At 36.6% G+C, this 16,876-nt stretch overlaps 1 protein-coding gene across 1 annotated transcript; it reads left to right on the top strand.

Moving 5' to 3' along the window:
* The first annotated feature begins 1,999 nt into the window (after positions 1–1,999).
* Positions 2,000–5,117, top strand: LOC121739330. The gene is made up of 2 exons (XM_042131721.1): positions 2,000–2,258; positions 2,517–5,117. Exon 2 carries the CDS (start codon positions 2,518–2,520, stop codon positions 4,762–4,764), a length of 2,247 nt encoding a protein of 748 aa, XP_041987655.1. The 5' UTR covers positions 2,000–2,258; position 2,517; the 3' UTR covers positions 4,765–5,117.
* The last annotated feature ends 11,759 nt before the right edge of the window (positions 5,118–16,876 follow it).

A 16,876-nucleotide genomic window follows, 5' to 3' on the forward strand; every position in this document is an offset into this window, starting at 1 on the left:
GTTGCGGGTGTCCGTTTGTTATCAAAGAATTAAATACACTCCTAGTTATAACGATGATCTGTGTTATAAGCGTATAGGTGAAGCTGCCAAAAAAAATCTAAGTATTTTCCACTAGATACCGCATGTCGCTCCATTTGTATGAAAACGAGCGTGCCACTTTTTTCCTACCAACTGTGACGTACCGGTGATAAGAAACGTGTCCATTATCAAGGCCAACGTTTCTATTTGAATTTCTACAGCTCAATACGGCACTTTTAGGCATTTAGGCATTTTAAAAATTCCGATTGACGTCCGATTCCGATAGCAGAATAAAGAACAGACTTTCGAAAGACGAGTATTGCTCGTCGTTTGTATGACACCCGAAGCACATACACATGCGGATCTTTTTTTTTAATCTATGGACGCTTCACACCACGTCAGTCTGGCCCCGTGCTAAGGTACCAGACAACGGAAATATATTTAATACTTTTATACTATACATATATTTAAGATTTTTATTATATCATACACATATTTAATACACATCCAGACCCGGGAACATTGAAAACTTTTTCTGTTCCGTCGGCGGGATTCGAACCCGCGACCCCCGGCTTGAGCTACCAACGCGCTCACCACTGAGCCACAGAGGTCGTCAATCTATCTTGGTAGTCTGTGGTATTTTCAGTAAAAGTTGTTCACAGTCCCTTATAATATCACTAGATGACGGCCGCAACTCCATTGGGTAAAAATTCGTTTATGAGCGGGAATCGTACATTTTTGTGGGGTAAAGAGTATCATATGGCCTTCCCCGGGCTTCAAAGTATTTCCATACCGAATTTCTAAAAAAATCGGTTTAGTGGTTTGGGCGTGAAGAGGTAGAGAAATACAGTCAGACAGACAGATAGACTTTCGCTTCTATAATGTAAAGTAAATTATATGATTACACGTCATTCTTATCATGAATTTTATTTCTTAGTTAAGATCAGAAACTCCCAAGCGGCGTTATGTTTGATCAAGTGCAAATTGCAATAGATGGATTACGCTACTAGGGAAATATATTTTTAGATATGAAAATCTATAATATTAATCTTGAATCAAATAACATGGGAACATAAATTTTCTACAACATAATTAGTATCGGAAGAAATTTTCTTATTCATTTTTGAATCCTTCTGCCTTACAAAATTAATACTCGTCTGTTATTTTAAATACAAAGTACATTTAGATCATGTATGTACACAAAAATATAAAGTGAAAATATTCGTTCATGTACAATAATAATTGTTGAACAAACTACAAAATATTTACTTTGGTGAAAATAAAATCCAACCACTGTTTGGTTTTGCTGAAGCCTAAAAATTCAATTTACTAGTGCACTAAAATTAACTATACTTTATATAAAAATTCCGTTGTTTACTGTCTGTCATCGATTGATTCGTGATTTAATCATCACAATTATTACGACTGAACGATTTTCGTTCATTGTCATGTTTGTTTTGTTGATGACGAGATAATGACGTATACCTTATAGTCGGTAACTCGGTACAGTACCGACATAATCCGTAGCGACACGAGATTTATTTATTACTAGTGGTCCGCCTGTGGTACATACAGAGTAAACAGAACTAACGAGTAGGCGTGCGTAGTATGTCATATCGGCCGGCGCGCGGCGTATAAATGCGATCCACACGGTGCGTTGCGTCAACGTTGCGTCGACGCAGCGCTGCTGTTGCGTTGGTCTACATACAAATAACCAAGGTGTTCACACGGCCGCACAAATGACGCACAGCAGCCCCCGAGACGAAGCAGGAAGGGGTGTTGACGTTAAGACTGCTTCGTAATAACGCTGCGATGACCCAGCGCCCGTGTGACCGGCTATGCGTCAAACGGCAGCGCTGCGTCTACGCAACGCTGACGCAACGCCCGTGTGGACATGCTCTTAGGGTCAATTCAGACCGCAACGTGACGAGGCGAGGCGCGACGCGACGCGACCTAAATTTGTATGGATTTGACAGAATATCGCACCTACGGTGCAATAATGTCACTTATGCAATTTTTTTCAAAACTTAACTGATTATGAGAAAATACTCCAAATCCACCGCTTTACTTGGTGCGTTATTGTCATTTGTGTAGTACGCAAACTGTCCACGTGAGGGCATTAGTGTCGTTACGGTTTTGGCGCGAATCTGGACGGCACTGGGAGAAACAACGTTTCATCGTTCAGTTGCGCGCGGCCCCCCGCACGAGTAGTTGTCTTCTGGAGCTACAACGTTACTAAGGTAATTGTGACAATTATTTTTTATGTTTTTGGAGCAATAACGACACTTGTGTAGTGAGGTAGTGAAGTAATGACGTTGTTTCCCCAATATTTGTGTTTCATGGTGTAAAGTTTAACGTTATATTTACACTTGTGACGATATTGCTCCAGTATAGTAGGATTATTGTTTTTGATATAAAAAAATCAGTCAATAATTTATCGTTATCATATTTTTTTATTGAGCACCTATTTATTATCATTATTTTGTATTTTTTTTTAGAATGAACCAACGCGGCAAACACCTAGTGCTACTTGCACTTTCTGATGGCAACAAAAACTCGATTGAAGTTCAAAATTTAGCCAATTTTACAATGTTACCTTATTCAGAAACAGAAAATGCATTGTCTATTACAAATTCCGAATGTCCAGTATCACCATCCAACCTAGAAGACCCAACAATAACTACTCCAGAGCAGCATGACACTACCTTCGAGAACCACGGTAACTCTCCATCTATTTTATTTGCGACTAATAAATCGTATGAACAAGAGGGTATCGACTTTCAAACAGGCGATTTCTCCGGCACTGATTCAGGAGATGAATACAGGCCTGGCCCTCGTTCAAGATCGTCTTCATCCAGTAGCTCCAGTAGCTCCAGTAGCTCTAGTAGCAGTTCCAGTGATTCTCCTGCAGAAAACAATAATTCTAATAATGAGAGTCTAGTTCACGAGTATAACCAACCAGCGGAAACGATAACTAAACCGAGAGGCAAAAAGCGTACGCGTAATCCAACGAACTGGAAAAAAAATGTTGCTAAGCGATTGAAAAACTCTGGAAAAACGTATATCTCAATAAAAACCAAAAAACTAAATCAAAGTAAAACAATAGGACCTACATGTACAACTAAATGTCGGTTGTCCTGTGCTGCTAAATTTACTGAACAAAAAAGGACGGAAATCTTTGAGTCTTACTGGAAGTTGGAGAGTTTAGAGAGGCAACGGGGTTTTTTAAACACCTGTACAAGACCACTAAAATGTGCTTACCGCCGCATAAAGACTGACAAAAGGTATGACAGAAAAGCAAACAACGCATTTTACTTGCTGAATGAGAATAAAGAAATCCGCGTCTGTAAAACTTTTCTCATTAACACTTTGGGTATCACACAACGGGTTATACGGACTGTTATCGACGGCAGAGCTCAGAATGATGGTTTCATTCCACCTGATCAACGAGGAAAACACGGAAAACAATGTACCTTGGGACCTGAAGTTATACAAGCAGTAAAGGATCATATCGAATCAATTCCAAGGATTGAGAGTCACTATCTCAGGGCTAGTACTAGCAGACAATTTATTGATGGGGGTTTGACAGTGGCAGAACTACATAGAAATTATTCAGAAAGTCAGAAACAACAGAACAAGCCTATTGTGAACTACGACGCTTACTCACGAATTTTCAACCAAGATTTTAACATTGGATTTTTTAAACCTAAAAAAGATCGGTGCGATGAGTGTGAAGCATACGAAAATGCCTCTGAAGAAGAAAAAAATAAATTACGTGATAGTTTCAAACTGCATCAAGAAGAAAAAAGCTTAAGTAGACTTGAGAAAGAAAGGGATATGAAAAGATGTCATGAACCTAATAACAACACAATTGTTTTCACCTATGACTTACAAGCGGTGTTACCATGCCCTGTTGGCAAATCAAGCTCTTTTTACTACAAATCAAGACTGAATTGTTATAATTTAACTATATCTAATGCAAACAAGCAAGAAACCACCTGTTATTTTTGGCACGAAGGGTTGGCCAATAGAGGAGCCATTGAAATAGGGTCGTGTGTGTATAAATACTTAGAACAGATTGCATTCGAAAAACCAGGCTGCGATGTCATTATTTACTCTGACAATTGCTGTGGTCAGCAAAAAAATAGATTTGTTTTTGCTATGTACTACTATGCAGTGACTCGCTTAAATATTAACTCCATTCAACACAACTTTTTGATTCGAGGCCACACGCAGAACGAAGGTGATGCAGCTCACTCTGTAATAGAAAAATCTGTGACTAGAGCCAAAAATGCTGGATGTATTTATGTACCCGATCAATACATTTCCCTTATCCGTGGGGCCAAAAAAACTGGCAAACCGTTTGTAGTAAACGAAATGAACTTTAACGATTTCTTCGATTTGAAAGCACTTGAAGAGAACATAAACTTTAATATGGCGAAAAATGTCAATGATCGTGTTATCAAGACCGGTGATATCAAAAGTATTAAATTTAGCAAAAATTCTGAAAATTACCATTATCGAACCACATACAAAACGGATAATTGGGAGGAAGCAAAAGCTATTCTTCAACCCAAAAAATTACGCGGCAATAGAGGCAATCGAAAAATAGACGAAATTACATTGAAGCAAGCTTACAACAACAAAATACCAATTTCAGAACGTAAAAAGCGTGATTTATTGCAATTATTGGAAGCTAATCTTGTGCCAAGATACTATGAAAGTTTTTATAATGATTTAATTTAATTTTTGTATTTTACCTTAAGCTTTACCAAGCCTGTGATTCTAAGTTTAAAGTAAACAGTTATTTTTAGTAGGTCTAGGATAAGTGAAGTAATTGGTATGTGATACCTACTGTTGATTCATTTATTAATTATATTTAAATAAGGGTACAATGACTGTGATTCATAGATTAATCAATAGTTAAGTTCTATGGATAATTGCAATTACGAAGATGTTGAACGATTCCCAATTCCAAATTAACCCCCTGGTTAATTTGGAATGGGGACGATTGTTCAAGTTTAGATAGTAAGAAGATAATCTGCCATTAAAAAGTCTGATTAGTATAAAAGTTACTATTTAGAATTCAGAAATTTTGTTACTTTTTTTTGTTATTTGAATAAATATTTTTAGAAATGCATGATGACGTGTTTTATTTGCTTTGACATAATTGACCGATAAATTATTTTCTAGACCCATAACGTCACTTCTGCGAGGGTTGTAATTTTTAGACGTTTATATCTTCATAACAGTAAACAGTGAAATGTTTGCTTTTATGTTAAAGTAAGGTTTAATAGTTTATTTTAGATATTATCAACTTATTTTTTTAGTCGAGTAATACTATACAATTTAATAGGATGTTCAATTTTCAAACGCTTCTCCTGAAAAAATACGTTAGATACATAAGTGACGTTATAGCACCGTAGGTGCGATATGTCGTCAGCGTGAGACGTCTTGCGAATCTGTCAAATCCATACTAATTTAGAAATGCATCTACGCGTCGCGTTGCGGTCTGAATTGACCCTTACTCAGTATTGTGAAACATGTTGAAAATGACATCAGCGCCCAACTCGCGTATATTCGCCTGTTGCTTTGAAGTCGTGGTACTACTTAGTTCTGTCTACTCTGGTACATATTGTGGCCAGTGGGCGTGTCCCGGTGGGCGGAGCCAGTGGGTGTGGCTTCACCCAAAGTGGGCGGAGCCTGGTGGGCGTGGTCAGTGGGCGGAGCCAGGTGGGCGGGGCCAGTGAGTGAGACCTGTCCCTCAGTGGGCGGAACTTGGTCCCCAGTGGGTGTGGCCTCCGCAACTCCCCTCTCGGAGTCAATAGCAGCAGCTCGCTGCGCCCTTGTCCTGACACTCCCCTTGAAGTCCTCTCTCGGAGTCAATGGCATCTCCAAATCCCACTTCTGACACCAGTTGTTACGTGCTAGGGTTCGAGGATTTGGAGAGAAAGACCTGGTGACCCTCTTGAAGACTTTATTAACACTGCACTAAACACTAGGTCACAACACTTAGCACTAAGTCCAAACACTAATCACTAGGTCCAATCACTAAGCACTATCACTGTCCTAGGTCGTAGCCAAGTCGCAGGTTTCACTGGTTCACTCACTATTGATCACTTGTTGTCGCCTCGAAGATCGCTCAGATCGAACTGAATTCTCGGGCCGTTTACCTGCGGCTTTTTATATGGCGAGACGAATTCCAGAAAGTTCCCGATTCACGTAAACAAGTAAACAAGTATGGGAACCTTCTAGGAGGCTCGAGCATGTACCACCTAGCGCCATCTAGTTTCGAGTAGGGGATTTATGTGTAGTGTGTCCCCTGATCAGTTTCGCTAGTTTGCCGCTAGATGGCACCACATGTCCGTATACCATGTACCGTAATAATATTACATAGCATACAGCACTGAGGCCCTGAGGGACATCTTAGCTATACATTGGTGAAAGAATTTTTGAAATCCGTTCAGAAGTCGTTGAGATAATGGCGTTCAAACAAACGAACAAACAAACTCTTCAGCTTATATATTATTATGTACTAGTCGTTCCACGCGGCTTCGCTTGCGTAAATTAAGAATTTAACATAATACGTACATTTTCCCGCAAAAAAATAGCCTATATTATCTCTTCACGTGGTCCGCTCTATATCTGTGCCAAATCACATAAAAATTGCTCCAGAACTCCCGAACTACGGGAGATAAGCCTTATAAATAATTTTCCCCATTTTTTTCACATTTTCCTCGATTTCTTCGTTCCTATTAGTTTTAGCGTGATAATAATATTATACTTATAGCCTTCCCGATTAATGAGCTATCTAACATTGAAATATTTTTTTTCTAATCGGACCAGTAGTGCCTGAAATAATCGCGTTCGAACAAACAAACACACAGACTCTTCAGCTTATATAATATTATGTATATAGACTAATTCAGCAATAAGATGCGTACGACTGTAGACGACTAAGATTTTGTTAGCATTGTAAAAACTTCGAAAATCAAGACTGATTGTTACATTTTTTTACAGATTACCTCTCACAACAAATAAAGATATTATTTTCGTATTATAACTATTCAAGGACCGTGATCATGCTTGTTATTCAATTTTTCAAATGTATATTTTATATCGGATAAGGACAAGCAGACTTTACAATTTACATAGTATTTTCCGAGTATTTTTTATTACTACTTTTTACTTATTTATTATTCAAGAGTACGTAGACACTAGACATCACGAGTAGACATAATCTCCCACCTGTATTTTTCTGATGTTTTTTTTTTTATGAAATAAGGGGGCAAACGAGCAAACGGGTCACCTGATGGAAAGCAACATCCGTCGCACATGGACACTCGCGGCATCAGAAGAGCTGCAAGTGCGTTGCCGGCCTTTTAAGAGGTAATAGGGTAATAGGAGAGGGAAGGGAAGGGAATAGGGGAGGACAGGGAAGGGAATAGGGTAGGGGATTGGGCCTCCGGTAAACTCACTCACTCGGCGAAACACAGCGCAAGCGCTGTTTCACGCCGGTTTTCTGTGAGAACGTGGTATTTCTCCGGTCGAGCCGGCCCATTCGTGCCGAAGCATGGCTCTCCCACGTAGAATTATTATAATATCAGATTTTTATTATCATATTTTAATAAGCATAAGGCAACATATTTACATAATTGATACCATCTGTTCAAGCCCTCCAGTCGCAAGATCCCCTTAATGCAAATCGTATAATACTTGAAAATAATCACACTTCAGATCAATGGATGACTTTGAGAGTTCAGATATAATAATCTAATTATATGCAGGAACTAAAATTGTATTTCTTTTCTTTGTTATTCTACCGAAATGCGCTAGAAAATAAGCAGAAAAACTATTACTAGTAATCGATAGAAATATTATGCATTGAGGGAAAGGCTACTTTTATCTTAGTTATATTATTAAATATATTTTAAGGAGACATAATATACACCCATAATATTATACGTATTATTGTTAGTTGTTACAGCCTGCATATAAACTCGTGTCGCGATTATAGTTGACAAACTCCAATAAAACGGCTGGATCTGTGTTTAAATAATAGCGTATTCTCTGGGTATGAACAATAGATATGTAAGAATTCTCCAACATCCATTTTTCACGCTATCAAAGATTTTATGAGATCGGTGTGATATAAACAACGTCTGAAATAATAACAGTATGCTCAAGTATACACGGTACACACCATACGGCATCATTACCATGATTTCTGGATCAGATAGTAACTAATAATATTTAAAATAAACAAACAATATAAATGAACCCTCAAGTGAGCAAAATCAATTAAAATCCGTCAATGTGATGCGACCCGACCCGACAATAGTGTGCTATATATTTTAACTGAACGTCCCTCTCGATATCTTAAATAAACTGCTACAATAGAAGTTGCTAAAAGCTGTAAATTTTAAAAGCTCCTGTCAGTTTCACAAGCTCTCGACCATTTTTGTTATTTTAAAATATGGAGGAATGTTTTTATTAAAGAACTGCAAGTGTTTCTGTGTTTGAGTAACTTTTTGAAGAAATTTATATTTAGTACCTACTGCATAACTTTGTAATTAAATAGTTGAACTACGAAAAATTTTATAGCAAACGCTTTAAAATTAACTAACGCTTTAAATATTACAAAATAATTTGCACTGCATTTTTTATTGACATTCTCCTCCAAAAACGTTATCAGGTTTTATCTATTGGTAAATAAAACATTTTTTTACCAACAAATATTTATAACAATTTTTCATTCTTTTAACAATTATTTTACAGCTGTTAATTTAAGGTTTTTTTTTATTTCGTTGCAAAGTATATTTCATGGAAAGTACAAATATTAAAGCATAAAAAAACATCAATACTATGTTCTTACTATCAAATTTAAAATATTACAATGTAGACATTTTATTTAAAATATTTAAAAGAACTTTTTACTGAAGGTCTGCAGTTTTCTTAATTACATTTAAATTGATGCCAACAAACTTTAAAAGGCAATGATATTTTAAAGAAGCAAGAAATTGTAATTTGTATTCTCTTTGCATTCAACTTCGTAACTTCTGACATTTTAAGGATATGCGCAAGCAAAACTTTTTCATATTCTATTGAAAAATTTAACCGACCTCCACAAAAAGAAAAGTTTTTTTAACCGACTTAAAAAAGGATGTTATAATAATAATTTACTTGATAAACAGCAAAATCATGTTCTTTAATTTCTAAAAGGTTATTATATAGTAGCTTAAATATTTGTAGCTTATTTTTACGAGTAAACTTTATTTTTAAGCTGTCTACTTTAAAAGCTTTTATCTCACGTTTAAAATTCTGGCAATCATAGCGGAATTCTTCTTCAAGATTATCTTCATTATTTTATTGCAGTCATGAGCCACTTCCATATGAAAAGCCTTTCTTTTTCCACCTCAACAACTTGACAAATGAAGTACGCGTCTCGTAAGACAGAAAACTGCACCGTATATTGTGATATGTGGGCCGGTCTTGTCCTTTGTTTATTCTAATTGGCTACCTTGCAGTACTGACATAGCTATACAGTGCAGTAGCACAGAAATGGAAAACCTGAGTACGTATTTTTTAAAAGCAACTTGAGAGACAAGGAACATGTTTTATCAGTGATAAAAGAATAAATTCATTCTTGTATTATTTCCTCGTGTGTATGTAATAACTTTTTTGATAAGCATAAGTTAAAATTTGATAAGTATAATGGCTGGTCTCTGGTATAATTGATAAAAATAATTTATTTGATAAGTTTCTTGTATAAGTACATTTTTCTTTATTCTTGTTTTGTAACTTGAGTGGCACCTACACATTTACACAATTTTGTTCCTGCATCGCCCAAAGGTTGACTGGTAGTTAATGCCATTAGGCATTACGAGTATAAGTCCACCTTTGTACTTTTTATTTGGATAAAGTTTTTAAATAAATAAATAATAACAGTTGAGGTATCAAAAATGGATCAAAACCGTCAATGCATGCCAGGTAGGTAGAAAGTTATACTATAAAGGTTTCTTATTTTAATATATAAATTGAAGACGTATGTAGAAGAACCACATAACTAACATTTTACAACAGAAGAACAATTACGCATTTTTTATTATTTGAACAAATCTTGTAACTTACCAACTTCATCATCTGCCTAATATATCTGGCGACACATACGATTCACAGTTTTTAGATTTTATTTATGCAAAAAATGGCAATTTTTTTACTATTACTTCTACTTTATTATGCTCCTTCACGTCACGTCTTGAATGGGCTTTGACCAAAAAAATCACATGTACTTTTATATTTTTTTTCGTTAAAATAGGGTATTTTACGAATACAAATTAAATAATTTTGAAATTCATTGGCTAGTTTTTTCTCAATACATTTTTAAAGTTTCGCTCTGACGTCATCAACGGCGGCCAATTGACCTCTGCAGTGTTTTAAATTTCCTTTCCATTTTATTTATAATGGCTGGTTCGTCAAATGCAAGTTCTCAATATGTGAAAGCTGATACGAGAAGCTTACCAAAAGTTCGAAACGTAATGTTGGTCGAATTTATTGCTAATTTAACGCCATTGAAGGTCAAACTAAGGTTAAACATATCTGTTCAAAAAATAAGTAACTAATAGGTATTTTTATCGTTTATATACAGAAAAACGATCACTGACCTTATTCCTCGAAATGTTTTTGTAATTAGCAAAAATAAAAAAAAATGGACAATACCCATTATAAAATATTATAACATCTTTTCATAAAAGATGGTTCAAGTATTCCCAACGTGGGTTATCAAATTATTGGCTAGACATCGCACTCGCTTTGACGTAATACCAATTTCCTATCTAAGATGATTATCTTCAGGCTGAATTGTCAGATCAAAAGAGTTAAGAACTTTTATTTGAAACTTTGTAAATTCTTAAAATTAAAAACAGCACGTAGTGCAAGAGTGAAACTCGCACTTGGTTGGTTTTTATTCGCTTTTTTATGTCCTGCCAAGTCTTATTTAAATTATTTGTAGCAAATTAAAAAAACCGTATCTATATATATATATATATATATATATATATATATAGTGATCTATCAACGCACAGCCCAAACCACTGGACGTATCAGGCTGAAATTTGGCATGCAGGTAGATGTTATGACGTAGGCATCCGCTAAGAAAGGATTTTGATAAATTCTAACCACAAGGGGTTCAAAAAAGGGATGAAAGTTTGTATATAATAATACTTCTTAACGCGAGCGAAGCCGCGGGCAAAATAATATATAAAACTCAAAGGTGATTGACTGATTGGCATAGTGATCTATCAACGCACAGCCCAAACCACTGGACGGATCGGGCTGAAATTTGGCATGCAGGTAGATGTTATGACGTAGGCATTCGCTAAGAAAGGATTTTGATAAATTCTAACCCCAAGGGGTTCAAATAGAGGGTGAAAATTTGTATATAATAATACTTCTTAACGCGAGCGAAGCCGCGGGCAAAAGCTCGTTTATTATAAAGGTAATGTAACATTAAAGATTCGATTTTATGCAGTACCTACATTACAATACTACCTCCCTGACTGACGATTGGCATTGGCGTGTAATTAGCATTATAGATTCGACTGAGCATTCCATAGCAAGTTGACTTCACTGCCACGTAGCATTGATGTTACAAGTTGTATCAAGATATTACACATTGTAACATTACAAGGTGCACATTGTAATGCTCGGTTCTCCTCCCAAACTAATGTAATGCTCGACTCTGTAACGTTACATTACAAGCTAATGCCTCCGGTGAGGGAGCACCTTAATAACACTTTTCTATACGTTATAATAATAAATGAAAAAAATAATAATACTGATATACAGTACTTCCCAAAAAGTTAAAAAAAATATCAAATTTTACTGTGAGCACTTTAAAGTTTAATAATACAAAAAACTGATTATTAGCATTTCCGTTATTTTCAAACAAAAATCTGAGATGCCAATAATATTATGATTACTGCCAACGATTGGGTAGTTTACCCTTCGTAATATTGTTGTCCATACTTAAAAATATTATAAATGCGAAAGTGTGTCTGTCTATCTATATGTGTGTCACCTCTTCATGCCCAAACAGCTGGACCAATTTTGCTGGGTAATGGGTATGGAGATACTTTGAGTCCCAGGAAAGGACATACGATACTTTTATCCCGGAAAAAGTGGATTCCCGCGCGATAAACTAATTTTGGCGCAACGGAGTTGCGGGCGTCATCTAGTAGTATATAAATAGTGCTTACTACGATTATCGCAAACCTGTGATTCCCAAACTGTAACTTTGTAGAGCGGGGTCAGGGGGCACCTGCCCATTGCGCAGCACCTCGCTCAGATGGCGCTTTGCATCCATATCGATTTCACGTCAAATTCATGATAAATCCTCAACGGTTTCGGACGTTTCACCCAGATTTGAAGACATGAGTGGGTGAAGTGTGTAACTAACAATTTAAAAATTGCCTTTTTTGTATATAGAGGCTGTAGGGATCGAGGAAATTATTTAAAATAAATAAGGGAATTCTATGTTTAACTTTTTACAAGGTCTGTTAAAATTATGAGGGAAAAATATAATATTTACTTACTCTTTTTTTTTTGTAAAATGTTAGTTACCCACTTCATCCGCTCATATTTTTTACATAACACAACACGTCATAATTATTATATTAATGGGTACGGATTTGTATTATGAGGAAGTAACCGGGTGGATTTGAAAGGTTTTTGATATTAAAAACCGCTTTTTGATAAGTAAGTTTCCTGCTGTCTTTCAGTTGGTGCTTTGACCTTTGTGCGCGATCTGTTTTATTTACTTTTATTTATTTACATTTTATTTACTCAATGTAAGTAATTATTTAGTATTTGAATAATGTTAAATCCTAAAATATTAGGCACTGGAATATCATTAAATGCTAAGTCATCATATTTAACTGATTATAATAAAGGTTATAAACTTTAGTTGCCTGGGAACTTTGTTTCTGCCTAGAAATTAAAATTAGTAATTTTATTGTTTCAGCCTAGTTGCAAATTTCAGAGTAAAATTTTTTTCTTGCATTATAGATATATTATTTTAGCATCGATGGGTTTAAACCCATCATTATTATAATTTTAGAGTAATTGTAGAGGAATGCTGTTAGTGTTATAATGAATGGTATTCTAAAAAAATACCACCACCCTAGTAGTATTTATTGTCCGTGTAATGCTTCCTATGTAAGGAGTCGGAGTACACTCTAGTCTCTACACAAAGTCGAAATATAAGTATTGATAATTTTAATTAAATTTTTCACAAATGTAGAGTGAAGAGAAGGTCACATGCCACTTTTTATCGCGGCCAAATGTATGTTACCCACTTCAACAATTTTCATATGCGCTCTTTAACGCCTCCGTGGTCTAGTGGTATAGAGCGAGGCTCTTGACTCGGAGGTCGTGGGTTCGATTCCCGCGTTGGGAACATGTTATTTCCAAGTTTGATTAGGGCAGTGCAGGCTGATCACCTCATTGTATGACAAGTAAGATGATCCATGCGTCGGATGGGCATGTAAAAAGTCGGTCCTGCGCCTGATCTCTCGCCGGTCGTGTCGGTCTTCCGTCCCACTGGGTTATGGGAGTAAAGGAATAGAGAGTACTCTTGTGTACTGCGCACACACTTGGGCACTATAAAATTACTCCTGCGTCCTGGTTTCAATGAAACCGGCCACCGTCACCGAAACCGGCGTGGGAGCTATTATATGCGCTCTTATCTACCTACGCTTGTAAAAAATGATTTAATATCCTTCGCGTTCAAAAGTCGCTTAATTAACAATAATTTGACCTACTTGTTGTTGAATAAATTAGCATTTATAAGGTCAATTAAAAATTTCTAGATGTAAAGTTCGATATAAGTAAATTGAGTACATTTGTGTACTGGAATATGTTCGGTTTGATCACGACATAATGTCACGTAAACCTACAAGAATTTGCAGGTAAGGTAGCTCTCCGATTCAGGCGACTGCGACCAGTAACTTCTCGCGACTTGCGTTATAGGGTCAACTCAGACCGCAACGCGCGCATTGAACCTTAGACACTTACTGCCGCTCCTTCTACTCTACGCTGTTGAGCCATAGGATCATACATAATATTATAAAAAACATGTAACGGTACATTAAGAAATCAGTGAATATTTTAGTTGGTATATAATATTTTTAACTACCAACTTCATTATTTATTAATTATTATATTAAGTTATCTATTACTCTTCCAAATTATAGCACAATGTCTTACTAAAACGCTATGACGTCTTGAGAGCGTTGCCAACATAGTTACACGATCGATCAGAAAAGCTAGAAAAAAAGCATACTTTTATAAAGTTTTATAAGTAAGCTAGTTAGCTTTCAATAAGTTTGAATGTAAAGGAAATAAAAATGTAAGAGATAATAGTTACAACTTACATGCATCTTACTAAACAATAAAAATTATTAAAGCGCTTGATTCCTTTTCAACCTTTTGCTTCGATTTTTCGATTTTTATGTATTTGTTACGAATTTTTGCTGATCGAAGTCGCGAGTCGCGGTCGCCGAGATCGGAGAGCTACCTTATTTACCTACGCCACGAAGCTTCTAGAAATAATATCACACTTTTAAAAATAATTGGCTGGGTGTAACATGCAATGAATACAGAAATGCTGTTATTTATAACATAAGTAAACAATAAAATATTTAGCGTTATAATTCTATTGCAGAAGAAATTTGAGGTTGATACAGCTTTAGTTTAAAATCCTCGCGTATTTTTAAATTATAACATAATGTTATAAAAATAGTATCCAAGGTTAAAAAATGAAGGTGTGTACTGAAAAAATACAATTTGTTTTATGCCGATTAGACTTAGGGAGATCGCAGACGACAGACTTTTTGTGCGATCGAGTCTGCGGCGCCCATACAGTCGGCATGGCCGCGCCCGCGCCATCAGGGCGCCGCAGACTCGATCGCACAAATAGTCTGTCGTCAGCGATCTCCCTTAGCGTGCAATTTCACATGAACATAATTTTAATAATTACGACCAGTTGCATTGTGCATTGCATGCAAAAGTCGACCTTAGCATACTCATAAAACATTTAACTACTCCACTTTTTATCATAATAACTATTAATTTATTAGAAAATTTGATATGAAATAAAAATAATTACAACACATTTTATTTTTATTTTCCCGAAAAAAGGACATACCTAGGTTATTTCTTTGGCACAATCCAGAACTTGTAAGACGTTTTAAGCAAACAAGGAAGTCAGCATCTAATAATGTTAAATTACTCCTAGTGGTCGTATAAAACTCGTTCCGAATGACAGTTATCAACTTTGATTACTTTTTTGCCTACAATATACGAAAATGGCTGATCATTAACTTATTGATTAGAGATATCAAATGCTGACACGCTAGCTCTAAGCTTAGTTTTGATTACCTCAATTCTTGATGCTAGGACAATTTCCAGGATATCCACAATATACGTGCACATGCCAATTACTATTTCCCTGAACCAGGAATATGGAGGATAATATCGAAACACTACCCGAGTAATTATGGTTCCGATAGCATGTCTAATAGACATATCAGCAATGTTCGAGCAATATCTAAAAGCTATGGATACTGTAACAACAGATATTGTATTTCACATGGATCATACACGTTAAGACTAGATAAATACGACGACGAATTTTATGCCTTTAATAATGTTTTATATACAATAAAACATTATTAAAGGCATAAAATTAATAGTAATATTATAAATAGTGTGTCTGTCTGTCTGTCCGTCTGTCTGTCTGTCCGTTTGCTTGTCTGTCTGTCTGTCTGTCTGTTACCTCTTCACGCCCACACCCCTGAACCGATTTTGCTCAAATTTGGCATGGTGATACTGTGAGTCCCGGGAAAGGACATAATATATTTTTGTCCCGGAAAAATGTACGGTTCCCGCGCGATAAACGAGTTTTGGGGCAACGGAGTTGCGGGCGTCATCTAGTGATTAATAATAATAATTAAAACAATCAAACAAACGGTCGCCAGCATTATTTCCGGATCAATACGACCTGCAAACCTTCTAGAAAACAGCGTATTCCCTCTTACAAGACCGGCAACGCACCTACAATTCTCTTCTGATATTGCTAGTGTCCATGGGCGACGGTAGTTGCTTTCCATCAGGAGACCCGTTTTTTTTTATGAAATAAGGGGGCAAACGAGCAAACGGGTCACCTGATGGAAAGCAACTTCCGTCGCCCATGGATACTCGCAGCATCAGAAGAGTTGCAAGTGCGTTGCCGGCCTTTTAAGAGGGAATAGGGTAGGGGAGGGTAGGGAAGGGAAGGGAATAGGGTAGGGGAGGGTAGGGAAGGGAAGGGAATAGGGGAGGGTAGGGAAGGGAATGGGGTAGGGGATTGGGCCTCCGGTAAACTCACTTACTCGGCGAAACACAGCGCAAGCGCAATGCGCAAAACTCAAAGGTGACTGACTGATTGACATAGTGATCTATCAACGCACTGCCCAAACCACTGGACGGATCGGGCTGAAATTTGGCATGCAGGTAGATGCACGTAGGCATCCGCTAAGAAAGGATTTTGATAAATTCCAACCCCAAGGGGTTCAAATAGGGGATGAAAGTTTGTATATAATAATACTTCTTAACGCGAGCGAAACCGCGGGCAAAAGCTCGTAATATATAAAACTCAAAGGTGACTGACTGATTGACATAGTGATCTATCAACGCACAGCCCAAACCACTGGACGGATCGGGCTGAAATTTGGCATGCAGGTAGATGTCATGACGTAGGCATCCGTTAAGAAAGGATTTTGATCAATTCCACCTCCAAGGGTTAAAACAGGGGATGAAA

This window comes from Aricia agestis, chromosome Z, assembly GCF_905147365.1.
Source record: "Aricia agestis chromosome Z, ilAriAges1.1, whole genome shotgun sequence".
Classification (NCBI taxonomy): Eukaryota; Metazoa; Arthropoda; class Insecta; order Lepidoptera; family Lycaenidae; genus Aricia; species Aricia agestis.